The following is a 27560-nucleotide window of genomic DNA, read 5'->3' as shown; positions in this document are numbered from 1 at the left end:
GGAAGTCCTCCACCATTTATTATTTGTAGACTTTAATGATGGCCATCCTGACCAGTGTGAGATGGTACCTCACTGTAGTTTAGACTTTGCCTTTCTCTAGTTAATAGCGATGACGAGCATCCTTTAATGTGCCTGTTGGCTATCTGTATGTCTATTTAGGTCTTTTGCCCATTTTTTGATTGGTTTTTTTGTTTTTGTTGTTGTTGTTATTGAATTGTATGAGCTGTTTGTATGTTTTGGAACTTAAGCCCTTGTCAGTCACATCATTTGCAAATATTTTCTCCCAGTCCGTAAATTGTCTTTTTGTTTTGTTTATGGTTTCCTTTGCTATGCAAAAGCTTATAAGTTTGATTAGGTCCCATATGGTTTCTTTTGCTTTTATTTCTATTGCCTTGGAGACCGACCTAAGAAAATATTGATATGGTTTATGTCAGAGGATGTTTTGCTTATGTTCTCTTTCTAGGAGTTTTATGGTGTCTTGTCTTAAAGTCTTTAAGCCATTTTGAGTTTATTTTTGTGTATGGCGTGAGGGTGGATCTTACAGTTGTGAAGAGTCCATGATGGTTTCCTTGTACAATGTCTTTCATTTTGGTTTGTCAGATGTTTCTCCATGGTTAGATTCAAGTTATTCTGGTTGTGCGTTTTGGGGAGGAACATCACCACAGAAGTGATGTAGTGTCCTTCTCAGTGCATCACATCAGAAGGCACATGTCAGTTTGTCCCAATATTGAGATATTGACTTTGATCAATATCTTTGAGGTTAAAATGGTGTTTGCCAGTTTTCTCCACTGTAAAGTTATCATTTCCCCTTGTTAGTAATTAATATGTAATTTGTGGGAAGATACTTTGAGACTATTCCTTGTACCTCATTAAAAGTTCACCACTAGTTTAGTATCCATTGATGAGTCCTAACTCCTGCCCTCCTTCTATGTTTATTAGCTGGCAGTTTGCTGTAAAAAGAGTTTTCTCTTTTTCTCCAGTTTATGTATTTATACTGATATGAACTTTGGATTCTTACTTGACTCAATGCATTATTTATCTTAATGCTCAGATTGTCCCAGATTTAGCCAACGGAAGCCCCTTTAGCCACAGCCCCTGGCTGCTGTGTCTTTTTGATATACACCCAGTATTTCTGAGCGCTTCTTTACTTTCTGGTGGAACAAAATGTTCTAAGATCATTTTGTAATTCCTGAGCTGCAGCCCTAGAGTCAGCCTTTTCTCCAAGGAGCCCTGGTTCATTTTAGTGGAAAATGGTATTTAGTAACCAAGATCTGAGCACTTGGTGTGTTTATCACTACTTGTGTGTCATTCCTTCCTTCTAGACTCTCTCAGCAAACAGGGCTAGGAAATATAGGTGTATATTTACAGTGTGTATGTGCATACATTTCCTTCTATTACATTTCCTTCTGCTACTATATGCATTAAAACCATGAATTCAGGGAATTCCCTGGTTGTTCAGTGGTTAGGACTCTGTGCTGTCACTGGGAAGGGCCCTGTTCAGTCCCTGGTCAGGGAACTAAGACTCCGCATGCTGTGCAGTGTGGCCAAAGAAGAAAAAGAAATGGTGAATTCATACTGATACTCTATTGGGAGATCTTAAAGAGAGGAATGACAGAATCTGATATGTTTTAAAAGGCTCACTTTGCCCACTATGTTCAGAGTAGACTGTAAGGGAATGAGGAACAAGAGCAGAAGCAAGGAAATAGTTTAGGGGCTAGTGCAATAATCTGGGTGAGAGATGAGGGTGGCATGGACCAGGGTGTAATAGGGAAGCATAGTGACAAGGATTTGAAATAAGAAATTGACTGATTTGATGTGGCGTGTGTGTGTGAGAGAGAGATGAATCAGGGATGATTCTAAGGTTTCTGGTCTGGCTAATTGAAGGAAGGGAATTTCCATTTACTGAGATGGAAAGACTACAGGTGAAGCAGTTTTGGGGGAGACAGGAATTTGGCTGGGACAGTTTAAGTGTATGATTCCTTATTAGATATCCAAGTAGAAACAATAAATAGGCAATAGGATATATGCATGTGTAATGCGGGGAAGAGTTTGGAGCTGGAGATGAGAATTGGGGATGTGTTAATGTAGTATATAGGTCAATATTTTAAATCATGAGACTGGAGGTCATCAAGGGAATGAATACAGAGAAGAGAAGAGGCTCGAAAACTGAGCCTTGGAAGCACTTCAACATTTAGAGATCCAGAAGATGAACTAGCGACAGAGTCTGTGGATGAGTTGTTCATGAAGCAGAAGGACTATGGGAAGAGTGCGGTGTCCTGGAAGGCAAGTGAAGGAAGTGTTTCCAAGGGGGGAGAATAAGCATCTCTGTCAACTGCTGGCAAGTAGTGATCCGTGGATGTAGCGACATGATGGTCAGTTCGTAACCTTAACAAAAGCAGTTTTGTGTTTTGTTAAATACTGTTTTTCAACGTGGACCATTTTTTTTTAAGTCTTTATTGAATTTGTTACAATATTGCTTCTATTTTATGTTTTTGGCTTTTTGGCCGGGAGGCATGTGGGATCTTAGCTCCTGACCATGGATCGAACCCGGACCCCCTGCATTAGAAGGTGACGTCAACCACTGGACCACCAGGAAAGTCCCACAAAAGCAGTTTTGATGAATGGGGGTTGGGGGCACCTGATTAGAGAGGGTTCAAAGAAAAATGGAAAGATGGAATTGGAAACAGTGGACATAAGATAGCTTTTTTTGCTGTAGAGGGGAAAAGAGGAATACAGTGGTAGCTGGAGGGCAGTTGTGGGGTTAAGATGGCATTTGTTGTCTTGCATGTTCTAAATTGAGATAAATTTCAGTATGTTTGTAGGCTGATGGGAATAATCCAGTTAGAAAAGGGGAAAACTGATGGTAAAGAAAGAAAAGAGAGTAATGTCCTTGAGTGGGCCAGAGGGGATGGGAGATCTAGTTGGTATAGGGGTTGGCCTCAGTCATGTGGAAGGGTTCATCTACAGTTAGGAGGGAAGGGAATAGGATGTGGTCACAGGCTCAGGTAGGTAGGTAGGCGCGATCGTGGATGTCAGTAGGAACATCTCTTTGGAATGCTTCTTTTTAAATTGAAGTGTTGTTGATTTATAATGTTGCGTGAGTTTCAGGTGTACAGCACAGTGATTCAGTGTGTATGTATGTATGTATATATTTTTTTCAGATTCTCTTCCCTTATAGGTTATTACAATATATTGAGTATCATTCCCTGTGCTATACAGTAGGTCCTTGTTGGTTATCTGTTTTATATATAGTAGTGTGTATATGTTAATCCCAAACCCCTAATTCATTCCCCCCACTTCTGCTTTGGTAACCATAAGTTTGTTTTCTATGACTATGGGTCTATTTCTGTTTTGTAAATAAGTTCATTTGTGGTTTTTTTTTTGATTCTACATGTAAGCCATATCATATAGTATGTGTCTTTATCTGATTTACTTCACTTAATAGGATAATCTCTAGGCCCATCCATGTTGCTGCAAATGGCATTATTTCATTCTTCTTTATGGCTGAGTAATATTCCATTGTGTGTGTGTGTGTGTGTGTGAGTGTGTATGAGTGTGTGTGTGTACATATATACACATACCACATCTTTGTTATCCACTCATCTGTCGATGGACATTTAGGTCGCTTCCATGTCTTGGCTATGAACATAGGGTTGCATGTATCTTTTTGAATTATAGTTTTCTCTGGATAAATGCCCAGGAGTAGGAGTGCAGGATCATGTGGTAACTCTATTTTTAGTTTCTTGAGGAACCTTCATACTGTTCTCCATAGTGGTTGTACCAATTTACAGTCCCACCAGTGTGTAGGAGGGTTCTTTTTTCTTCACACCCTCCCTAGTATTTATTATTTGTCAACTTTTTGATGATGACCAGAGTGAGGCGATACCTCATTGTAGTTTTGATTTACATTTCTCTAATAATTAGCAACGTTGAGTATTTTTTCATGTGCCTGTTGGCCATCTGTATATCTTCTCTGGAGAAATGTCCGTTTAGATCTTCTACCCATTTTTTGCTTGGATTGTTTGCTTATTTTATTGATACTGAACTGTATGAGCTGTTTGTATATTTAGAAAATTAAAATATTTGGTCACGTCGTTTGCAGATGTTTCTCCTGTTCTGTAGGTTGTCTTCTTGTTTCGTTTATGCTTTCCTTTGCTGTGCAAAAGCTTTTATGTTTAGTTAGGTCCCATTTGTCTACTTTTTTTAAAATTTCCATTGCTCTAGAAGAGGGATCCAAAAAGATATTGCTGCAATTTATGTCAAAGAGTGTTCTGCCTATGTTTTTCTCTAGGAGTCTTATAATGTCTGATCTTACATTTAGGTTTTTAATCCATTTTAAGTTTATTTTTGTATACAGTGTTAGAGAATGTTCTAATTTCCTTCTTTTACATGTAGCTGTCCAGTTTTCCCAGCACCACTTATTGAAGAGACTGTCTTTTTTCCATTATATATTCTTGCCTCCTTTGTTGTAGATTAATTGACCATAAGTGGGTGGGTTTACCTCTGGGCTTTCTATCCTGTTCCATTGATTTATATGTCTGTTTTTGTGCCAGTACCATTGTGTTTTGATTCCCCAGTGCCTTAACAACGTGAAACAGGAAGTAATGCTGAAGGAGGAGGATGCAGGGGTTCGTGGTTTGATGTGAAAAGGAATGAAACAGTCATATAGGAGAGTTGGAGGATGAATGAGTAGGGAAATGTGATGTGATTGCTAACAGCGCTGAGAAACCACATGATATTGGAGTTATGAATTCAAATTGGCAGTTAAAAGGCTTTTGCAGGACGTAACCTTTGGAGGAGGGGTAGAGGCACTAGTCTGAGGCCCGTGAGAGGGCGCTCGCGGACAGGTCCTGGGGGGCTGAATCTCTGAGAGTCTCAAAATAAAAGTAGGGATCTACCCCAAGGGAAGGCAGCACTAGAAAAAACAAGTTGCTTCCTTCACCGGAGGTGGCAGTAATATCCAGTCCCAAAAGCAACCACGCTGTGAGCAGGATTCGAACCTGCGCGGGGAGACCCCATTGGATTTCGAGTCCAACGCCTTAACCACTCGGCCATCACAGCCGCGTGCGGCCTCAGGCCTGCGCAACTATAGCTGCCTATCAACACGCCCGCCTCTCGCGAGCACCACCCTGCCACCTCGATATGTCAGTGCGCGTGCGCCTGGGAGGCAGCAGCCCTGCGGAAGCAGCAACTTTCCAGTTCTCCCTTCCTGCCCCAAGCCACAGTACAAAATGGGCCCGAATCTGAGTCCACGTTCCCATACTCTTGAAGGCAAAGGGACGCCACCACACCCTGGTTCATGAGAGCTGGAGTCAGCCTCCAAATTCGCACTAAAAGTGCACAGGGAAGGAAACTCAATAGCAACGGGCTGGTTAAGTAAGAAGAATAATCTTCTGAAAGGTGCGACAGTCTGGGATGTGTCCCCTTCGCAGCAATAATACTGGAAGCAATCGTCCGAGGCACCGCTGGGATTCGAACCCAGGATCTCCTGTTTACTAGACAGGCGCTTTAACCAGCTAAGCCACGGCGCCCGTTCAGGCCCTCTTGCGCCTAGGTGTAGATCAGGTGGTATTCATGAGGGCTACTAAGCGAGAAACCACTGAAGCGCTGGCTGCCGTGGGTCTTACGTGACTCTCCCCTTGCAGGATTCCCCCTTTCCTTCCCAAGCTCTGAGCCGGGTGGTGTCTCTGAGCCACACCATTGGGGACCAAGTAGACTATGAATGGATGCGTGGCTCCCCACTGCTTAACCACACAGACGGACCTGCTTTCTCAGCGGGAAAGGGTGTGGAGAGAAGAGGGATGCGGGTCCTCTGGCAAGGGAATGGCTCACTCTCACTACAACCTTCAAGCGGGCCACAGGTCCCCACAGAGAGCTCCCCTCACCCAACCCCCCAACTTCATTCCACAAAGTCCTGGTAGTTTTTATTTTTTCTTTTTGTATTAAAAAATAACAGACACAATATCAAAAACACAAATGCCATCGGTAGAGGGTACAGCTGAGAACACCTGGGTCCCACTTGAGGGGCAGCACCAGGGACTCCATGGTCCACCAACCTCCCCCACCCTGGAGCAGCTAGGGGTTTGGACCGGCTGGGTCCTGCTTGGGCCTCAGGCCCTCCTCCTCCCCATATCTGGGGAGCAGGTGGGGGAGAGGGCTGTCTCCCCCCAATAAATAAATGCAGCCCCAGCCCTCAGGGACAGGGACTCCGGCTCAGCTGGGATTTGGAGAGACCGCTTCAGCAGCTTGTCAGCAGCCTTGTCCAGGGGCAGGAACGACTCCTCACCAGCAATGGGAGCTGAGGCTTCCCTGGGCTGAGCTGACGAGTGCCACCCTCTGTTCCCTAAGAGGCCAGAGGCAGCCCCGGGACCTAGGCTGGTGACGGGGATCCCACCCCCCCTACAGTGGGAGAAGCTGGGGCAGTTTTCTATTGGTTGGTCCAGCCACATCTGAGTTCTGAGAGTTGGGACACGGGAGAAGGAAACTTCTCATGCACTCCCGGAGGTGGCCCCAGATGTAGTCTAGCTGGTGCCATTTCCTGTGGCAGGTAAGGCTGGACTGGGTGAGCTCCCACCTTGTTCCTCCTCCTCCATGGCCAGGTCCTGGGAGCTCGAGACCCTGGCCCCAGTTTGGGCCTGGGCCTCACTGCCGCCCTCACCCTCACCGCCACCACCACGCCCCTCGCCTCCACCCTCCTCCATGGGCTCCAGCCCCAGTCCATCCATTTCCGAGAAGAGTGGGTCATCAGGATGGCCAGGGTCTTGAGTGCTACTACCGCAGTCCACACAGGCCTTGGAGGAAGAAAGGGTATGAGAGTCAGGCAGGGTTCTCACTGCTGACCCGCCACCCTAGCTCTCCTTGTCCCCCAGCCCGAGTACTTCCCAAAATGTACTCCCAAGAAACACTAACCCACATGGATGCACATGGGGTCAAGATTGGAAAATGCATTGTACCCTGTATCCAGACCCCACTATGGGACAGTCACAAGGTACATTAGCGCAGGATCGGCCCAGAAAAGGGCTACAAAAACTCACCTGGCTTAACACTACATAAGCCAGCAGCAACCTTAGTGGAATTAACATCCTTCAGGATTAATGATCCAAAGAACAAGGAGGGGAACAGCCCTGAGCCTCTATCCTTTCAACTTGAGCTCAACTCTTTCTTCTCCCTCCTGGCCCGGACTTCTCCTCTCACCATCACATCAAGGGCCCGAGGCAGTTGACCCTTCCGGACCCAGGAGTGCACAGCACCCAGTTCCCTCCGCTGGTCCTCCGAGAACCGAGGCTGCTGCTTCTGCATGGCCCGGAGCCGCTCCCGGTCCTGCTTCAGCACACAGGCCGTGTCCCTGCTCCAGGAGGGGGTTCAGGGGCAGAGAGTGGGAGCTGGGGCCAGGGCCCACGAGGCTGGCATTTCTCCTCTGCCGCCACTCCCCGCTCACTGCCCCAGGCTCCTCCCCTGAGCCGGTGTTCTTGGAGCTCAGGCCCTCCAAGAGCAGGAAAGCTGCCCTCAGCCTGACTAATCCTGGGGCTCCAAGGGGCAGGGGACAGAAGAGGAAAGCCCCAGGGCAGAGCCAGGCCCAGAAAGAAAACCCCAACTTAGCTGGGGAGCGAGGATAGGCCAGCCTCCCCACTGCTCTGAAAAGGAGGCAGAGGGGTCTCTGAAAGTCCTCACCTGGAGGGCACCTGATAGGTCATCATGACATGCTGGTCCGCATTGGCCATGAGCAGCCAGATGGGATCCTGGAGCACGTACTTAATGACCTGGTCCCCGGGCTCAGCCCTGGCCTGGGCAGCCCCAGCCTCAGCCTCAGAAGAATCGACGCTGCCAAAGTACTTGCTCGTGTGGCTGCTCTGACTGCTGCCTGTAGAGTGGGGGGCAGGCAGCCAACAGAGTCAGGCTGACTGGCCCTCTACCCAGCCTCACAAAGGTCACAGGTCCAGCCCACTGGCCTTAAGAAGCGGGGCGTGGGCCCAGGCTGCTCAGCCAAGGTGGGGCCTGGCCTCCCGACTCCCAGGACACTGTCCTACCCTGGGAAGTATTAGGGGGGGAGGGGGAGGAGATGGGCACTCACGCGTGATGCTGGCTGAGGTGCTGCCCCCCTCATGGGAGCCTGAACCAGACCCAGAGCCCAAGCCAGAGCCCAAGGAGCCCGAGGCAGCGGAGCCTGTGCCAGAGCGAGAGTCCTCTTGCAGTAGCAACTCCAGCAGGTCACTGGAGCCCGAGAGCGCGTCCTGGTTGGAGGACTCGGTTACCTCCACCTGGGGGAGGGGAGGGGGACAGGGAGGAATTAAGGGATCAACACCCAGGCTTCCCTTCAGCTGCTGCCTCTGGTTGGGGGCACACACAACCCAAGTGGTCTCTTCCCATTCCATGCCAGTGGGCCCAGGCTGAGTGAGAAGAGAGCTGGCAAAGAGTAGGGATGTGATGCTGGACCCTTTCCAAGTGGCAGATGCACTCTCAGAAGTTATTGGGATGTCCCCGCCACCTGCGAGACAGACAGGACTGTCCCCACTTCAAAGACGAGGCAGCTGATTTCCGCCTCATTCAGAAACAGCTGGAGCCTCCCAACCCACGGCACCATCCTCTGGGGACGCCAGGCGGGCAGGGGGCAGGAAGAAGCGCCAGGGGAGGAGCAAGGGGGCAGAAGGCCACGTGGGGGCCATAAGAGCATGGTGCGGAGGGGTCAGGGCTCACCAGTCTGGCCTCTGGTCCAGCAGTCTCCTCACTGGGAGGCAGGGGCCCAGCACTGCTCCCGGGGGCCCCTGTAACAGCACCCCCCTCAACGCGGGGGGCCTCCTCAAGCTGCAGCAGGTTTAGCTGGAGCGGGGAGCTGCATCTCGAGTTGAAGAGTGGAGAGTCGGGGCAGTGGGGAGGACTTGGGGGCAGCGGCGGCAGGGATGGAGAAGGGGACTGGGAAGCAGGGGTAGGAGGCCCCTCGCCGGGGGTCGGGGGGACCCCACAGGGATAGGTGGCTGGGGGAGGGAACAGATAGTTAGGGAGCACCAAGGCCACCATGGGGGTCACCAGGGGGGCAGGGAAGGCTGCAGGAGGCACAGATGTGGGGGCAGAAGGAAGAGGCTGGGGGCCTCCTCTTGGGGAGAACACTGGGAGGGGGTAGGGCTGGACCACAGCTGGAAAGGGAGGAGTGGCTGGTGGCCGGGGCCAGGGAGCAGAGGGTGGCACAGGCGAGGGGTGGGAGACGTAGCAGGGGGCCTCGGCCCGAGCAGTCTGGTGGTGGCGTGAGCGCTTGGCTTTGGATCGGCAGTGGTGGCGGCGGCCAGGGGCTGCAGGGCCATGCTGGCAGCCTAAGGGGAGAGACTGGGGTTAGCAAAGCCCTCAACCTGGGGCTTAGTGCCCCTGCCGACTGCCCTGCCGCCCCCACTGCCCTGATACTCTGACCGGGGAGAGGGCAGGTGACGGTCCTACAGAGTCTGGCTCCCTGGGCCACACACCACAGGGGGGACTCTGGGGAGGTGGGGGAACCTCAGGGAACAATCACAGGGATGGGGGATTTGCTGACAAAGGAGATGGGGAGAGGAAAGGTTACGTGAGGGGGCGTGCCAGGGGCATGCAGAAGCCAGAGACACGCTGCGGAGGAGGCAGGGAGGTCCACGGATGCGTGGGCACGTGGCTCCGGTCCAGCCGCCAAGCTCTAGCAGGCACTGCCAGCCTGGGCGATCCTCCCACCAGTCGGGCCGCACTCTGCCTAGCCCACGACCGAGCCAAGAGGTGGGCGGGAAAGCCCGGGCCTGAGTCCTGGTCCGCCTGCAGGGGGCCTCCCTCGGCACCTGGAGGGCTGCCATCTGCCTCTGAAGCCCTGACCCCACCCGAAGGTGTCCCAGTCCTCCCTGCCAGTCTACACAGGTCTCCCAGTGAGCGACAACTGAGTCCTGAGTGGGCTCGCTTCCTGCCCCTGGACTGGGCCTGGAGTGGCTTACCTGGAGCAGCGCACCTCCGCCTGTCTCAGTGCAGCCCCCCAGGCTGCCCTCCTCTGGCTGCAGCCCGGACCCCCGGCCTGGTGGGGAGAGGCTGGCGAGGGACCTGTCCCTAGGCAGGGCCCTGGTGGGGGAGGCGGCAACAACCTGGGTCCCTGGAGCAGAAGCATCTCCCTCAAGAACCCCCCTCCCCAGTCTGGTCCTGGACCGGGCCGCGGGCACACTCGGGGACGTCCCAGGCCTCTACCTTGCTCACCGGGGGCCGAGGGGGCCGTGGAGGAGCCGTCACGTCCACGCAGCCTGCCCAGGTCGCGGAAGCGGCTAAGGAAGGCCTGCTCCTCCTTCTGTGTGTGCAGGGACAGCACAGCCTTGGTCAGGCCCACAGGGCGGTAGGCATCCGGGGCTGGGTCAGGGGCTACTGTGGGGCTGGGGGCTGGGCCTGGAGGCAGGCTGGGCAGGTCCTCCATCATGATGATGTCTAAGAAAGATGAGATGGGCAAAAGGTCAGAATCACCTCAGGGGTTAGCACACCCACAGCACGCCCTCCACATCCAACAGCTTAGCCAAGCCCCTGGCCTCTGCCCACGGCCAAGCCTGGGCCTCCTGGGCATCTCTCGGCCTCCTCCCTGCCGAGGACTGGCTCTGGGCCCTCTTCTCTGTGCAAAGCTGTCCCGGGGTAAGAAGGGATACCCAGTGCCCTCCAGTGGCACTGCCCTAGCCATCCCCGGGACTCTCCTTGGAAGGGAAGCCTGCCCCCGTGCCCTTCCCTCACTCATTTTCCAGATCAATGCCTAAAGAGCCTTCAGGAGGTTTGAACAGTCCTTGCCTTCAAACCCTCTGTGGGCAGCACCTCAGGTTGAACCCCGCACCCCAGACTTTGGGTGTGAACTGACAGTAGGAACACAGGAAGCAGGATGCGGGACAGACAAAGCAGCAAAGGCAGGCGGGGGCGGAGAGCAAGAAGAGGCAGCCCTGAGCTAGGACGGAGGCCTCCTCTCTCCATCAGGGGCCAGAGGGCAGAGAAGACAGGCGGGAGGGAGCTCTGGCTGGGGAACCAGGTGGAGCCCGGGCACCGCCCCCCTCAGCCACGCCCATACCCGACTCCGGGGGCTTCTTGTCTCCCACATGGACGATGGTGGAGCTGAAGCTACACTGACTGGTGACAGACACCACGCTCTCCGCCTTATTGGCCAGGGCGAGCGGGCTCAGGGTGCCTCCTCCCACCACCGGCTCCTTCAGAGGGGCGGCCCCCTCCCCTGACAGCACTGCCGATGGATCTGTGCAGAGAGATGGTGCCAGTTACCTCCCTGCCCCCGCCGGGAGGCCGGGAGAGGAAACCCCCGTGGGGGTTGGGGGCAGAGGAGTCTGGAGATCTGAAGGCTGGGAGGGAGACAGGGCAGGGTGGGGTGGGGGCCCCAAAGACAGAAATGTAGAGACACAGGCACAGAGGACAGGGCGGGAGCAGGGCACGCCTGGGTCCTCACCCCTCTTGGCCCCCCCAGACACTGGGCCTGTCTGCTGCTTGTCGTCCTCAGAGGCCGAAGAGGCGGTGCAGGAGGAGGAGGAGGCGCATTTGCGCTTGGCGGTGCTGGGGAGGTTGCAGCTCTCCAGGTACCTGAGGGAGCATCAGAGGACGTGAGGGCCGGGCCTGGCTGGGGCGGGGCTGGGGCCTAAGTGGGAGAAGGTACCAGGAGGCCTTACCTGAGGATGCTGTCCAGGCAGTTAATCTGCTGGTAGGAGCAACTGGAGGCCTCTTTCCGCTCAGCCTCCTCAGGGGCCAAGGCCAGAGGGGCCTGGATGGGAGCAGGGGCTGCCTCACATTCTGGGTCTGGGGATTGGCAGGGAAGGGTCTTGCCCTTGAATATGCCTGTAGCTGGGCCAAGGAGAGAAAAGCTCCTCTGGGTTGGGCTGCGGGTCCGGGGACCCCCAGGCCTCACTCCTCACCCACACCCTCACCAACTCACCAGGGACGCGGGGCCGGGGCAGAGGCGGCGCCCGGGACTCAATAAAAAGCTGCTGTCCCTGATGCTTCACCAGGTGCACGTCCTTACAGATCTGCTGGAAGGTCACCTGCGGGACAGGCCAGGGCGGCGGGCAGCCGTGAGGGGGGCCTGGACAGCTCCGGGAGCCCAGGGCATAGTGCAAGCAAAAAGCCCCGGTGGGGAGATGTGGAGTCGTGCTGAGAGCAGGGCGAGAAGGAAAAGGAGGTGGACGAGGCTCCTCTGGGCTGGGCAGTCCCGACTCTGAGGACAAGGGGATGGGAAACGAGACAGGTGAAGTGGGAGAGGGACACTCACCGGGGCAGGAGGCCCAGGTCCCTCGGCATCACCTCCACTGCTGTCACTGGAGGAGCCAGGGCTGAGAAGAGGGCCTGAGGAAGTCACAGGGCCGACGCCACAGAACCCTGTGGGGCTGGGGCTGTGCACAGGCTGAGGCAGGGAGAGCGACAGTTTAGATGTCCATGGCGCTGCTCCGCAGCCCTTTCTCATCTCCCAAGCCCCCCTCGCCTCAACTCTCACCTGTAACAGCAACCGGTGGATCTGCTCGGAGAGCTCCTGGATATCAGAGTCCAGAGCCAGAGCAGGGCTTGGGGCCGGCGGAGTGAACACGTCTTCATTCAGGGGTGCCCTGTGGGGTGGGGAAGGATAAATTGAGCCCTGCCCCCTCCACACTGGCCCGCCCTCCAGGGCACGACCCACTTACGTGCGTACTTTGTGGCGGCCCAACACAAAAGCCACCTTGCGGCTCCAAGGGTGCACAAAGCCAGCCCAGCTGGTGTCCATGGTGACATACTCCCCGTTACGGGCGCAGAAGCGGATAGGGGAGTGATCAAAGGGCTGGCCAGCCAGCTGCAGGACTGAAGGGAGTGGGAAACGAGGTGTTGCTCAGTGAGAGGGAGAGCTAAGTAAGGTGCAATCTACCCCCCCACCCCTCCCCCAGAGATCTAAGAGACCAAGACACTGAGAGACACAACCACAGGGTAGCCGTCAGGAAGCCCTGGAGACAGCCAGAAGGGAAGAGCAGGATGAGAGGCACTCACTCTTCTTGTGGATGGCCAGCATGAGGGGTCGGTCCTCGGGATGCAAGAAAAGGAGCACTGGGGCCCCCAGGAGGTCCTGGGGGAGGTAGCCCAGGAGCGGGGCGGCCCTGAGATAAGAGGAGGCATCAGAGTGGCCAAAGCCTCGGCCCTGACCACCTCCTTTTCCTCCAGGTCCTGACCTCACCTCTCATCCACATCCTGGAAGAGGCAGCTGGGCGTGTGCCGCGTAGTGAAGATCCTCTTGTCAGGAGGAATCCGGGGAGCTGAGACACAGAAAGCGTGGCTACTGGATTTCACCCAGAATGGTCCAGCTCCTCAGCCCTCCATGCCGCCTCAGGCCCAGACTGCTAGCTAGTCTCTCCACAGCTCTGCGCTGGCCCTCTGGCCTACAAAGATGGTCTGGACCACCTCTGTGCCCCCTGCCAATGACAAAACTGAAAACCAAAGCACTCTTCTTTGCCTTCTCCTAGTCTGGGGCTCTTATCCAACTGTACCTCTAAAAAGGTGTTCAAACCCTCATCCTAATAATACCTTCTCTGTTCCAAAATCATATTCTAGACTCCTGTCCTGCCTCACCCCCAGCCTAGAGGAGGCGCCCTTCCTCCTACCCCAAGCAGGCCAGGCCATGGGCCCCCCACCTTCATAACCGGAGTGGATGCGCTCTGCGATGAGCAGGCAGCACGGCTGTGCAGGGGCCCCATCGGAGACCCGGATCTTGGTCACATACGGGGTTAGACGGAATGGCTGGTACCGAGGCCCTGGATCCCGGTCAGGACCCCCTCTACCAAGGAGGAAAGAGAGGCATTAGAGACTATCAGTGAAGAGCCACCCACCCTCCACCTCAAGGCCACAGCCCACACAGCAAAGAAGGGCAGGGGGTGTAGGAGGTAGAAGGGGTCTGCTCCCACGTCCCCCACCTACCTGATACGGCAAAAGACAGATTTCTCCTGGGTGAAGTCCTTGAGGCCAGAACCTGAGACAGACCAGGAGGGCCGTGAGCACAGCTCCCCATCTCCTCCCTGGGCTGAGGAAAACCCAGCAAGGAAAAGCCTGGGTCCCCTAACCCCCTCATGGCAGGTGCTTCCTGGGACAGCTCGTCCCTCCCCCCCCAGCACTTGGGGACCTCACCTGCCGAGGCCCCCGTGCCCCAGGTGGGCAGGCGAGATGGGGCAGTGGAACCATAGAAGATGCCCACGTCCTGGGGAGCCAGGAACTCTGAGAAGCGGGCTCCGCGGAACACATCCCGCTTGCAGCGCAGCAGGATACCTGCCTGCTGGGAAATGTAGACGATGCGGCCCGTCAGGAAGGAGACTGCCACGGAGAAGGTGTCCTAGGCAAGAAAGGAAAGACAAGAGCAGGTTCAGGAGCTGCTGGAGTGGGGCCAAGAGTGCACGGGATACAGAGGCCGGGCTGCGCTCACCTGGTTGCGAAGCGTGTACTCAGATGTGACGTGCTCCAGCTCCTCCAGGGTGTAGGTGGACATGTCCATGGCACAAGGCTCACCCTCCTCCAGGCTCCACTGCTGGTAGTATTCCTGGTTGGCTGCAGGGTGTGGGCAGCGGCGCATATAGTGAGGAGACTGCCCCCCATGGTAGCCTAGGACCTGACCATTGCCCTCCCAGGAAGCACCACTCACCTTGCACCTGCTTGACACAGGCCAGTGCATACTGCAGCGTGGCCAGGGTCCCAGAGCGGCCCTTGCCCCTGCGCTCTGGTGGCAGCCGAAGCTTGAGCTCCCGCAGCGCCGTCATGAGCTCTTTCTGTGTCCTTGCCCGGGCTGACTGTTCACTGCTGCAGGGCCCACAGGGAGGGAGAGGGTACAAGCATTAGTCCCAGAACATGGCCCCCAGCCCTCTGCCCCAGCCCTCACCGCACAAACCTGCAGCCACTGGTAGACGGGTTGTCCTGCTCTGAGCTGGCACTCAGGAGGCTGTAGGCAATGGAACTGCTGGGGGGGGATGGGCTCTGCGAGTTTGTGCTAGGGGAGAAGCAACAGGCCCAAGATGAGGAGAAAGCAGCCAGCAGCATGGGCCTCTCTCCCAGCTCAATCTACGCACAAGACCACTCCCAGGACCTGCAACACCCATCCAAACACACCTCTTGCTGCTCTCGGTGGTCTCCAGCAGGGCCGAGTCCTTGCCATTGCCAGAGGAGGAGCTATGTGAGCTCCGCTGAGATGCACCCCTGGACTCAGGTCCATTGGACTCATTGCCGCTGGAGCCATTGCTGTTGGCATCCGTGTCATCAGCCAGGCTGGGGCCAGGACAAGGTCGATGCTGTGGAGGCCCAGGGGATGGAGCCCCTCCAGGACAAAAGGATTCCCCGGGCCTGGGGTCCCCTCCCCCATCAGCCCCTTCTAGGGGGCCGCTCATGTCTGGGCCATGGGAAGGGCAGGAGAACAGGGAAGGCGGAGAGGCCACCACAGAGGCAAAAGGGGGCCGGGAGGCCTGGTCAGAGGAAGTGGAAGACCCAAGCCTCAGAGAACTGAGAAGTTTGATCACAGCCAACACCTGAAGAGAGAAACCAAGAAGGAGAAAAACCTGGGCTGTAACTTCACAACACCCGCCGGCTTCTTTCAGACCCTCCCTTGCAGGCCTCCACGCTTCTGGGATGCAGCTTCCAAAAGGAAGCCTAGGCAATTTCTGTTTCCTGTCCCTGTTGAGGGGGCTGCAGGTGGGAAGGGGCCTCTCTTGGTCCTTACCCCACATCCCCTGCCAGCGTGGCCTGGTTAAGTAGAACCTAAGCAATCGACTAGAACGACAGCTGTGAGCTACAGCCTGGATATTTCCCATCCCCAAATTCCCAACAGGCCCCCACTCCGCCTGGGGCTCTAAAGCCTCGGAGCAGGGGGTGAGCCTGCTGCCTCCTATATTTAGGTCTCCAAGCTAACTTTATCCGGGGGCGGCGCCACCTTCGCTGCACATGCGCGCGAACGTGCGCGGCCCCACCACGCGCTTCCGCCGCCGCCGCGGTCGCCAGGGAAACCGACGTCAGCAGCTGAGCTCAGCGGTTGCCCGAGGGCCCACAAGAGGGCGGGAGGGGCGACCCCTCCCCCATTTCTCGGCGGAAGCAGGGGAAAGGCACACTCCCGCACCGGCAAGCGCGACCAGGGGTCGCCCACCTCAAATATATCCCCAGTCCCCGGGGGGCCGGGTGACCGTATGAAGAAGGGCAGCCATCGGGGTTTCAGAGGCTGGCCTTGCTCCCCAGGGCAAAACACAACCACCACCACCCTCCGCGCTCGCCAGGATCCCAATCATTCCGGTCAAGGCAACAAAGCTTTTCCTTCTCTGGCCCCTGCACCTTCTCCCGACTCCCAGGACCGAAGCCGGCACCTGCCATTGTCAGGAATCCTTTCTCAGTCCCCTACTTTTCTATACACTCACCCCCCCACACACCCATCCGAAGCCGACACACTCAGCTCTGACCAAAGGACACACAACAGGGCAGCAGATAGTTCTTCCCTTACTCTTTGTCCAACCACACCCCCAACCCTAGAGCATTTTCTGAGCTTCAGGAGAAAAGGGAAGGCTGTGGCCAACAGCAGGAACTAGCACCGGGAACGGGATGTTCCAGCTTGAACCGGGCTGACATCACGGCCGGCGAGAGGCCAGGGATTGGAGGAGGGAGCGCAGGGAGCGCGGAAAGCTCGAAGGGGTCCTGGTGCTGGGGCAAAATCGGGGGCCCCCGAGTGACAAAGGCACCTGGGGGCATGCCTTCTGAGGGTCGGGTGTGGGGCCGGGACAGCTGGGAGCCGGGGGCAAAGCTGCAGGTAAGGCAGGCAGGTGAGGAGTGCGGACACCCAGTGCAGGGTTGCGAGGAATACCTAGGTCCCCGGGGACAGGGAGGGGGTGGACAACGGCAAGGAAAGCGTATTATTGGCATGCTGTCTCAGCGCCCGGCCGAAAGCGGCCCATCAGGCTGGAAGTGGCGGCAGTCCGGCTCCGGGCCGAAGAGCGGCCCCCAGGGTGGCCGCAGAGATGCTTACCTGGCCGCGCGAGCGCCCTCCGGCCGCCTACCCGCCGCCGCTGCAGCCCACAGCCGAGTGGAAGCTCGGCGGGGCCAGGAGGCGGGTTGCATAACGCCAGGCACTGCCCCTCATTGGCCTCCTGCCGGCAGAGCCGCAGGCCCCGCCCCCAATTGGCTGGGGATCTCGTCCCGGCGCCTGATTGGCTACTGGCCCCCACTGAGGTCAGGGCTGTGTCACACACACTGGCGCACGTGGATCTGGGTGCTGGCGCTGGGCTGAAGTGCCCCAGACACCACAGGCCAGCCAATGGGCGCGGGACGCCTTGCACAGTAAATAATGGAAGGGAGGGGAGGGGAGGTAAACTGCCCCTCTTCAGGGAAAAATACCTGGGCCACAGTAGATGTTTAAGAGAGGTCTACTTCCCAAACTGACCAGCCTTGAACAGGACACCTTGGGGTGGGTAGAAAGAATGCAGACCTTAGGAGGTGGGCCAAGCTGGATGAGAAGGCTGGTCCCTGGGAAGGACAGACAGAAACCCAGCTTGGCCTTCCTAGGTTCCCCTCCCCAGCCTTGTCATCATAATAAAGCCATTTTACCCAGTCCCTTCCTATGACGCTTCAAATCCTGTGGACAGCTAGGAGGAGGGCAATCAAGGGTCCACATATGAGGAGGGGGTGGAGTTGGGGGAAGGATGCAAACAATAGAAGGGGCAGCCGGAGCCAACAAGAACTGCGAAGGGAAACAACAGCAGGGGCTTCCGTGGCCAATCAGAGAAAAGGTCTCCAGGCAACCTACGTGCTGACTAGTGCTTCTTCTCTCCCGAGGATGCAGCCACTCACAGGGCTGCCCCAAAAGTGGGGGCCAGGAAGCCAGGGCTACAGGGGAACAAAGGGGCTGGCTGAGAGAAGAGACCTTAGACAGAGAGGTGGGGTGGCAAGGGCTTCAGGTCCCCACCGCTAGAAGAAAAAGCCAAGGACCTCATCATCTGTCTCCTTAACTGTATTCCCCAGCCCCCAGGAGAGAACCTGACACACAGTAGGTGATCATAAACATGGTGACTTTCTTGTAACTATAGATAGGGAAGGGGCCTAAGCAATAGCGAAGGAGCTGGAAATTATATATACATTATATATATATTTATTATACGATACAGATATTTTTAAGAGGCAAGGAGCAAAACACTGAGTCCCAATTTGGGGGAATAAAGTGCCAGCTTGGGCCGTGAAGAGCTGCAGTTACACAGACCCCCTCCATCCAAGACTGATGTGTAGTTCCTCTCAGGGCTCCCTGGAAACGTGGGTGGCAAGTGAGAAGGCGCATGCTGACGTCATCAGCCGTGGGTGCACGCCCCTCACTGTCACGTGGCCTAAGCTTTCTTTAACAATGGTGTTCCCCATGGGGCGGGGGCGGGCAGGGCAAGGGCTCTGTGGAAAAGCTTACAGAATAACCCAGAAAAACCAAAGCAAGGAAACACAGGAAATAAAGGATTCAGAAGCCTGGATTCTCAGTCTTTTCTCCTTGAAAATGTCCCCCCAACTCATATACTGTGGCCCAGTCCCTTGTATGATTTTCAGACACCTCTTCTCTGGAAACATCGCTTTTCTTCTTCCCCGACTCTAGATGTGATCTCCCCCGACACAGGCGGTCCTTGCTCTCCACCTCCACATTTTTCTTTTGCGTAGACCAAAGGGTCCAGCGCTCCAGCAGCCCCCTCCTGCTCTCAAGGCCCTAACTGGGATCGTGCCTCACGGTCCCCACAGTAACCAGGCCCTGCTGCCGTCAATGGAGGAGGGGGGGGGGTCGGGAGGCGGCGGTGACGTCAAAGCGGAGGAAGGGGGCGGGGCGAGGCAGCCGGGGAATGTGGGGCAGGAAGGCTGGAGAGGCAGCGGTTTGGGAGGCGGCCAGCCCAAGAGGGCGGCGGCCAGCGCACTTGGGAACATCATGTTCTTTTGGCTGGTAGCCCGGGACATGCACCAGCCTGGGCGCCTCCCCCAGCACAACGACAGCCGTCCTGTCCCAAAGCCAGGGATTCCTGGAGAGAGGATTAGGAGGAAGGGGTCCCCCCTCCCCCGCCCCCAGGCCTGGCTCTCTCCTCCAGACTCGCATCCGCCCTCCCCTTGGCTTGCTCCTACAGCTCCTGGCAGCGGCTTTCCCCACTCCCAGACTGTACACATCTGCTGGCCCCGTCTCAAAGGCAGTGCGGAGAAGTTGGAGGCCCAGGTTCTGCAAGAGACCTTTGCTCCTTCCCTGAGGCCCCCTTCAGAGCCTGAAGCTCTTGTTACTATGGTAGCAGAGAGAGGGAGGAGGGAGAGGGAGGAGAATGGGTCTAGGATGAAGAAATCGAACTGGGAAAGAGCAAGTGGCCCAGCCTGGGGCCTGGATCTTAGGCGAGGGATAGAGAGGAGGAATGAGGGTTTGGGGCTGGTGCCTCAAGACTAGAAGAACCATGAAGAGGGAAATGGGGTGGCAGTCACCAAAACTTACAAAAATCTTAAGAATGAGCATAGTTCCCAACGCCATCATTCACATAAATCTTACACCATATCACTGTTCTTTTATCACCCCTATAGCCATTTTTTTGGCCTTAAAAAAAAAAAAATTTAAAACCATGACCCAGCATTGCACTGAGCACTTTCCATTCATTATCTTACTTAAACTTCAGAGCAATCCTGTGAGATGGGTATCATCCCCATTTCACAAGGACCAACTAAGGCTCAGAAGTTACCAAATTTGCCTAAATTGCCCATAAGTTCTCAGGCTCTGAACAAATGGGGCCAGGGTTCAAATCTGAGCTCTGATAATGGCTTGCCATTCTGGCTTCTTACCCTTCAAGAACCTGTGAGGTGTTACCAGCGCTGGGAACCTGGGCCTCTCAAATACTCAGCCAATTCTAAGTTTGGTGCCTGAAACACAGACTCTATCCAACCCCTCCTCTCCCTTGGGACATTCGCTTTGCACTCTCCACACACTTCAAATCATCACAGTCCCAGTTTTCACATGCTCACAAAGTCCTTGACATCACCCTAGCAGCCACCAGCCCCCATGATTTCCTGGGAACCTCACGTCCTCACTCTTCCACCTTATCGCAGGTCACTTTACCACAGGCCTGGTAGCTTGTAGAGACAGATACCAGAGCACCCTGTTGGTGCCTCCTCACCTCCAGGGGCTCAGGAAAACACGTGCAGCCAATCTGCACAAGCCCATCCTCCCTCTCAGGATCCCACAGTTGCTACCCCACGTGTACTCCCAAGGATGGCTATGAGTCCCAACTCCTCCCCTTTACACATGAGAAAGACGTCCAGAGCCCTGATGTGACTAGCTCAGAGTCACAAATCATCACCCCACCCTTTTTTCAAATCACCGTATCAACCCTTTGGTACCCTCTCACCTGCCCTACCAGGGCCTCTCTCCAGCCTCACAACCCCTGCCTATTTCAAGTGCTTAAGGCACCTACCCAAACAGCAGTCAAGCACTAGAACGTCCCGCACCGCCTCTCAGGGGTCCTTTCTCGTCCCTCCTTGAGAGCAGGGTTCTCAGCTTCCTCAGTTCGATGGCTTCCGAGCCCTCCCCGAGGCAGTTCGGGGTCCAGGGACCCTACGGTGTTGAGGGATCTGATGTCAGCGACTCCCTCTCCCCTCTCTCCAGAGCTGAGTTCGCAGCCCCGACTCCCCCGCAACCATCAGAACTCCCACCGCGGTGATCACGCATGTGCAAGAGGCCCCTCACAGCACTGCATTAACACCCCTCCTTACAGAACACACCACCGCGGAAAAACCCATACTGACCGCGGTTCCTTACTCCCCAACGCCGGAGCACTCACAGCTCCGCGCACGCCGTCCAATTTCCTCCCAACTAGGATCCAGGAGACTTGGATTCGCTTCTCCAGGCCCGCCCACCGACCAGGATGCCAAGCCCTCAAGCTTATTGGCCTAAGGGCGCCGACCCACGCCCCGCGCCGCGTGCAGCCGCCCAGCCCCCGCACTGCCGCCGCGGGCGCCGCCCGCCTCCGTCATCTTTTCATTGGTCAGTTTGCCAACCAGCAGTGACAGAGCCACGTGCGGGAGGGGCCGCCCCAGCACGTTGATTGGAAGTCTGACCCAAAGCCTCGCCCCCATCCACCTCCGAAGTTCTTATTGGCTATAGCAGCATCCCCCGACCTGCCTGGATTGGTGACGCAAACGCCAGTCCAGCCCTCTAAATCTTCTCATAGGCTGAGAGGTCCCGGAGCTGTACAGGACACGTGCGGGCGATCTCACGCGGCTACTTGTTTACCTAGAAGCTGGGGATTTTCCCTGACGACACGCTTGACCAAAGCCTGCCGAGTCTGCGCAGGCGCACATGTGAGCGGCGGTGGCTTTGGTGGGGGCGCTTCGTGAGGACAAGAGCGCCCCCGCGCTGGGGCTCAGGACCTGGGTCCCTGAAGCTCCCTGAAGCTGGAAGGTGAGAGGATTAGGGTGAGGCTGCCTTCAGGTCTCAGTGCCACGTGATAATGATGGCGATGAAAATGACAGTCACCTCCCTTATTATCTTCTGCGGGCCAGGCCATGCGCTTCTTAACCAGCCCGGAGGAGGCGGCTGACTTACTTCCCACTGCCTCATACATGAGACTGAGATCCAGAGAGGTTACATAATCTGCCCGGATTAACACGCTAGTCTCTAATGGGGTCGAGATTTGAACCCAGGTCCCTGCTACTATAAAGAAGGTGGGTCCTAAAGCCTGTGGGAATCCTAAACCTGTAAAGGACTCAGAAGATGAAGCACGAAAAGGCCCTGAGCACTGCCCTCAACAAGTGGTAAACATTATGATAATGACTGTGTACCTAACTGAAGAATCACCTGGGTCCCTCACGAGTGCTGAATCAATCTCTGGGGAAGGGGCCTGAAAATCTCTTTTTGAAAGCATTCCTGGTAGTTCTTAGGAGCCTAAAAGTGTTGGGAAACACTATTTCGGTTGCCTATGCTGCTGAGTCCTCTTGCTGCAGCCCAGAAAATCGGGCCCTCCAGAACTCACCTAGCACTCTCCACCCACTGTTAGAGTGCCCGCGGGTAGGGATGCGCGGGTGCCCTATCAAGGGTGTCATGGAGCTGGAGGCTAAAGGAGTTCAGTATGGGGTCTAGAATCACGGGTCGGGCAACAGAGTGCAGGGATAGCAGGCCATATATAGCGAGCTCCACACCACACTCAGCTGAATCTCCCTGAGCCGTTTTTTTCAGTATTTTATTAACACCTTCTGGATGCTGGCACTGTGCTAGGCACAATGAGGGAGAGCTCTGCTTCACAGTTGTCCATCTACTTCAGACCTAGGAGTAAACGACCACGGTAGAGATTGCAGAGCATCTGAGAGTTACATCAAGGAGCAGAAAGGGATCCAGTAAACAGCAAAAGCATGCCCCCAGGGAAAGGAGAAAGGGAAAAGCCGGGAAGTCCAGACCTCAGGGTTCACAGGAGTGAGACACTGGGATCAAGAACACTTCCCATTATCAACTCCTAGTGCCCCCTCGTGGCCACTGTGGGAGTCACACTTTGCCTTTGCCCTGCCCAAGGTCAGGCCCCGTGGCAAAGCTCAGTTCCTTCCAGGTGTATCTTCTCAACCTTCCTGTACCTGCAGATCCAATACACTTCCCACTGGTTAAGAAAAGATCTTAGACCACCACCTGGTTACTCATTACACATTTATTGTACATTTTCACAATCCGGATGCGCCACAGAATTGGGGGCATGGGGTGAGGGAAGGGGGGGCAGGGGATACTGGGATAATATGGGGGGTCTAGAACACAGCACCCCCACCCCCAGCATCTCTCCCTACCCTTTCACACCACAGCTTAGATCTCCCTGCTCCCCCTCCACACACAAAGCTCCAGTGTGAGGGGAAGAACTTAGGGGGTCCCCTCCAGTGGCAGGTTAAGGGACTGCACCCTCAGGCCCCTAAAATTGTGCCATTTAAAAGACATTAGACCCTTCCTTTATCACTTCACCTGAGGAGGAGACAGCTCTCTCTGGGCTCAACCACCCTGGAGAGGGGCAAGAATCCCCATCTTCCAGCAAGTTGCATACACACATTGGCAGTGACCAGTACCCCCCACCCTGAATTCAGGGGGGGCAGTCAGAGGAGCTGGGCAGTGATGGGGCAACACCCCCCAATTGAGGGAGGAGGGTTTTCAGTCCAACCCCCAGCAGGGGTGGGGCCAGAGATTTCAGGCAGGAACTGGGAGGATTCTTTGCCCTGCCCCATCCTCCCCAAGGCAGTGATGACCCCCCACACACACTGGCAGCCACCTCTTCCAAAAGAGATCAGATTGTGGCCACCCTCTAACTCTCCTGCTGGGAGGAGGAGGAGGCAGATCAGGCAGGTGGGAAGGGGGGAGACCCCATGGGAATGTCAACTGAGCGCCCCACATGAAAACTGGGGAGCAGGGATGTGGGAAGAGACTCCAAGTGGCAGGATTATTGGTCCATCATAACACACTGAACTCCAAGACACTTACACACCAGCTGGGGGCAGGGAAAGAAGGGACAAGAGGATTGGAAAATCGGGGTAGGGGAGGCAAACTGGACTAGAGGGGCTAGGAGGGGGCAATCCTGGGGGCCAGAACAGCCTGGCTCCCCAAAAGCCTGGGCTCCCCACCGCCTGCAAGCAATGTCATGCAAATGAAAGTGTGATACAGGAACTAACTCTTCAGTAAAAAAAGAAACACAAGTTAAAAGACTGAACAGAAGAGCGATGGGGGGAAAGGAAACCAAAAGGGATGTCAGTAGGCAAATGGATGCTAATTAACATGCTGGAAGCTCCCAGAAGAACTTGGGATTCTTAGGACCAAGACGGACCAGTCTCAGAGCCTCCCAGTGATGCAAAGATGCACCCAGGGAACCCCGGACAGTTGCTTTTTGTCTTTTTTTGTGGGGAGGGCGGGGAGTGGAAGTATGGGGAAGGCCAGGGTGGGAGGAAGGATCAGGTAAATCCAAGGAAAGGAAAGGAAAAGGGACTATTGCATAGCAGATGCAAATGAAGGGGACTGGGGCTGGTCAGGAAGAGAGGAAAAGGGAAGGGGGGGGAAGAGAAAAAGGGGGTGATGGGAACCTCAGGAAGGGGTGTTAAGGACAACCAGAAAAAATCTTCTAGTAATAAAACTACAAACAGACCAAATATATATAATATTATATATGTATAAATAACAGCTGGCTATTTACAAGGGGACACACACACGACACACACACACACGGATCCCGGGGAGGTGGGGCTGGAAGATATGGCTGAGAGGTGGAGGAGCGGCTGGGGGTGGGGGGGAGAGGCCCTTCTCTGGGCAGGGCAGGCTCCTCGGGGGTTTAAGAGCTGAAGTAAACTGTGGAGAGGGAAAGGGAAGGAAGAGAAGGGAGAAAGAGAAAGAGAGAAAGCAGTGTGTCAGCCCGGCCCTGCTCCCATCTTCCCCACCTCCCAGCTGGCTGACATGCCTTCCCCTCTTGGCCTCAGGTTCTCTGCCTGTAAAGCAAGGAGCCTGGACAGGTCAGGTCGGTTCCAAGGTCTCTTTAACTCCACGGTATGGCCTTGGGGCCACAAACCCCTAATCCTCTGGGCCTCTAAGACCACAGCTCTCAAACAAGGGGGTGGTTGACTTCCTCGCTGTTTCTCAAGCCCCTAGGTCTTTACTACTCTCCCACTCCCCAATTCCGGGGTTCCCAGACTGGCCTTTTAGGCCCAAAGGGTCCTCAAGGGAACAGTGGGGATCCACCAGCTGTCCTGTTTCCAAAAATCTTAACAGAAATTGCCCAGAATCAGGCAGAGTGCAGGCTAAACAACTTCACAGTCTGGGGCTCCAGATGAATCACAACTTCTACTTGCAGCTATGTATGCTTTTTGCTGAAGGGTAAAAACTAGGTTAATGAGCTTCAACACCCAGAAACTGCGGGGGGAAACCTCTCCAGGAAAGGGCGCCAGCCCCTGCCCCACTCACCGATGATGATGATGAGGATGATGGCGCAGATCACTCCCAAGATGATCATCATCTGGGGGCGAGAGGGGGCCAGACCATGACACCCCCGTCACCCCCACTCCTTCCACCGGCCCCCTCCTGCCGCCACTCTTACCTTGAGGTTTTTCCACCAGTATTTGCGCTTGAGCTTGGCTGCACTTGTTTCAAACTGGGAGGCCCCCGCTTGGAGTGCGTCTGCACGGTCGTCCAGCTCCGACAGCTTCTGGTCCCGCTCTAGGACCTTGTCCACATTCACCCTCATGATGTCCACCACCTGGAGGAAGGCCCGCAAGGCTGGGGGGCTGTGCCAAGGCCCATCTCAAAGGGTACTCCTCTACCATGACCCCACATACGGAACACGCACCCCGATGCTACCTGGCTAACATGCCAAGGACATACACAGAACACACCTAGCACACCTGCAGACAGGCAGGGAGCACACATCAGGGGCATGCTGGTAGCCAGATACCTCAGATATCACAGCAGCACCCTCTACTTACCCAGCCTCAAGCAGCCTGCCAGTCACCGGAGCACACGCGCCCAGGGTGAGACACCCCAGGCTAGCAAGGCTGACTAACACCTCTCGGCCCTCCCAACTGCATGCTGACAAGGACGGGGCATGGTATATTTTTGTCCCCAAACTCATAAACATGAACTACCGTCACCCCCAACCGAAGATGGGCCCCCAGACCGGTTTGCCAGCCCTCAGGGTCCTTCCCACTGCCTCTGACACTCTCCCCCCGCCCCCCACCACTCACCTCATCCACCTGGGCCTGGGTCTGCTGCAGTCTCCTGTTACTGGTGAGGTTTGGAGGAGGCGCAGGGGGACCCCCCTCCCCAGCCGGGGCAGCAGGGGGCGCGGTGGCAGCGGTTGCCGACCTGAGGGGCAGGGACGGATTAAGACCCAAGGCCTGGAGCCCTTGGCCCCGCAGCCAGGGCTCCGCGCATCCGCCTGTCCATCCATCCGTCTCTCCCTTCCTCCTTCCCGGGAAGAAAGCCACCCGATGGGAGCCCTGGACCCCGTCCGGCCCGGCGGGCGAGTTGCTGCGTGACCTTGAGTGAGGCCCCCCTCCCCCCCAGCCTCAGTTTCCCCTCCTGTCAAATGAGAGTGGACCCGAAATGACAGGCGGCAGCGATGACAGGGGCGGGGCGGGCGCACGCCAGGTCCGCTCCCTCCGGCGGCCAGCCCGGAACGCGGGGCTCCCCGGCTGCCCGCGCGCAGTCACGGGCGCCGGCCTGGTCTCGGGGCGCGGGGCGCGCGGGGGGCGCGAGTGGAACCCCGGGCGCTCCCGAGGCCCGGGCCCAAGGGCGGCGGCCGGCGCGGGCCACCCGGTGCGGGCGCGGGCGCCGACTCACATGGCGGGGGCAGCGGGCGGAGGACTTGGCAGCGGCAGTGATGGCGAAGGCGGCGGCGGCGGCTCTCGCTGGCTCCGACTGGAGCTGGCTGCCCGGGACGGGAAGATGGCGGCCGCGCGTCACCCACATCCGGGCACTGCGGACGGGGGCGGGGCGCGGCGGGCCTCCAGTCGGCAGCCGGCCCGCGGGGGCGGGGCGCGGAGGGCGCGGGGCGCGGCCGGCTGGGCAGCGGCTCTGGCGCCGCGGTGCTCCAGCCCCTCCCTTGTTGCCCGCGGGCGCCGAGCCTGGTGGCCGCGGCTTCCCCACACCGACAGCTGGCCCACCCGGTCTGACCACGGCCCTCCCGGTCGTCCCCGCGCCCCCGCCGCCGGGCCCTTAGGGCGCTCTGCAGCCCCAAACACGTCCTCCTCCTCCGTGAAACCCATCCACTGGTCCGCACCCCACCCAACCCCAGGTGTCAGCCTGCCCCCAGGTGCCAACGCCTGTTGACCCCCCCCTTCAGCATTTGGAGTGGGGGGTGGGGAATCAGAAGGGGCAAGAGCAGGTTCCGGGGCCCTGCGGATACCTGGGACCCCGCTGCTGAGGTGCAGTGGTGGTAGTTGGTCCCCAACCTCTTGTCCCGCAGGTGGATATCTCAAGGGAGGTTTGGGGCCCCTGACCGCTGAGTAGGGGGGATAGCAACCCCCTCCTCACAACTGAGGTTTCGACCAGGGGTCCTTGGCCGGCGAGGCCTGACTGAGGGGGGACAAGCTTAGGACCCCGGGAGGAGGGCACGAGGCTGCCCAGTGGGGCTGCCTCACGTGGTGGCTGCAGACTGGCCAGAACCTAGCTCTGTCCCAGAGTTGGGGCCGCTACCCTGGCAGCAGGAGGAGGGCTCAACCTCTGATCCCAGGCACAGGGCCTGGGCGAAAGGACAGGACGTTTGCTTTTGTTGTTTTAGTTTTTCTTTAGGTGGTAGGACAGTAAGTAGGCAAAGACGGCACCTGTGGTACCCAGGTCCTTGGGACTACTTTACGTGCGGATTAGTCTCATGGGTGTGACCTGCGCTGCTCCTGCCCTGTCTGTGGACCCAAAATATATTACATATGTAGAGGCTACATGTATGTTTGTTAAATGGCTTGATCTGGGACATGGTAGGAGATTATCCACGGCCCCTTCCATCCCTGTTTAGGTCCTCTAAACTGTTTAGGTCCTCTAAACTGGCCCAGCAGCTGACACACCCACCCTGCTCATTCCCAGCAGGACTGGCCCCCTCAGGCAGAAGATGGGAACAGAAGAGCTGCCTGTCCCG

General features: G+C 56.3%; 2 protein-coding genes and 2 non-coding genes across 6 annotated transcripts; all 4 read right to left on the bottom strand.

The window, feature by feature from the left end:
• Positions 1-4979: 4979 nt before the first annotated feature.
• TRNAS-CGA (transfer RNA serine (anticodon CGA)) lies at positions 4980-5061 on the bottom strand. The gene has a single exon. It is a non-coding gene; the product is annotated as a tRNA-Ser (tRNA).
• Positions 5062-5457: 396 nt separating this feature from the next.
• TRNAT-AGU (transfer RNA threonine (anticodon AGU)) lies at positions 5458-5531 on the bottom strand. The gene has a single exon. It is a non-coding gene; the product is annotated as a tRNA-Thr (tRNA).
• A 362-nt stretch (positions 5532-5893) lies between these two features.
• Positions 5894-15347, bottom strand: PER1 (period circadian regulator 1). The gene is made up of 22 exons (XM_057715070.1): positions 15073-15347; positions 14855-14953; positions 14612-14766; positions 14396-14517; positions 14104-14305; positions 13897-13948; positions 13614-13756; positions 13160-13238; positions 12976-13082; positions 12639-12792; positions 12455-12563; positions 12233-12364; positions 11900-12005; positions 11637-11808; positions 11420-11550; positions 11033-11212; positions 10183-10413; positions 8695-9305; positions 8072-8258; positions 7672-7861; positions 7195-7345; positions 5894-6791 (listed from the first exon to the last, which is right to left on the bottom strand). The coding sequence occupies exons 1-22, from the start codon at positions 15345-15347 to the stop codon at positions 6522-6524; spliced, it is 3858 nt and encodes a 1285-aa protein (XP_057571053.1). The 3' UTR covers positions 5894-6521.
• A 4-nt stretch (positions 15348-15351) lies between these two features.
• Positions 15352-26388, bottom strand: VAMP2 (vesicle associated membrane protein 2). Of its 3 annotated transcripts, none has more exons than XM_057715071.1 (5): positions 26270-26388; positions 25672-25792; positions 25029-25187; positions 24896-24947; positions 15352-15485 (listed from the first exon to the last, which is right to left on the bottom strand). In XM_057715071.1, coding segments are annotated over exons 1-5 (393 nt in total). In that variant the 5' UTR covers positions 26272-26388; the 3' UTR covers positions 15352-15426. The 3 variants fall into 3 exon arrangements, with proteins under 3 accessions (XP_057571054.1, XP_057571056.1, XP_057571055.1); XM_057715073.1 differs by lacking the exon at positions 15352-15485 and adding an exon at positions 22605-24286; XM_057715072.1 differs by lacking the exon at positions 15352-15485 and adding an exon at positions 24293-24801.
• Between the last annotated feature and the right edge of the window lie 1172 nt (positions 26389-27560).

The sequence above is a fragment of the Hippopotamus amphibius genome, chromosome 17 (assembly GCF_030028045.1).
Source record: "Hippopotamus amphibius kiboko isolate mHipAmp2 chromosome 17, mHipAmp2.hap2, whole genome shotgun sequence".
Taxonomy (NCBI): Eukaryota; Metazoa; Chordata; class Mammalia; order Artiodactyla; family Hippopotamidae; genus Hippopotamus; species Hippopotamus amphibius.
This window is presented reverse-complemented; position numbering and strand designations above follow the sequence as displayed.

Excerpts from the sequence above, each read along its gene's own strand:
- PER1 (XM_057715070.1), bottom strand. The coding sequence starts at position 15,347 with ATGAGCGGCCCCCTAGAAGGGGCTGATGGGGGAGGGGACCCCAGGCCC. Across the intron at positions 14,767-14,854 it reads CCGTCTACCAGTGGCTGCAG|CAGTGAACAGTCAGCCCGGG; the intron begins GTTTGTGCGGTG and ends TGGGCCCTGCAG. Across the intron at positions 9,306-10,182 it reads CTCGGCCCCCGGTGAGCAAG|GCTGCCAGCATGGCCCTGCA; the intron begins GTAGAGGCCTGG and ends CTCTCCCCTTAG.
- VAMP2 (XM_057715071.1), bottom strand. Across the intron at positions 25,188-25,671 it reads CCCAGGCCCAGGTGGATGAG|GTGGTGGACATCATGAGGGT; the intron begins GTGAGTGGTGGG and ends GCCTTCCTCCAG. Across the intron at positions 15,486-24,895 it reads CATCCTCATCATCATCATCG|GTGTTGGCTGTGATCAAACT; the intron begins GTGAGTGGGGCA and ends TTCTCTCTTCAG.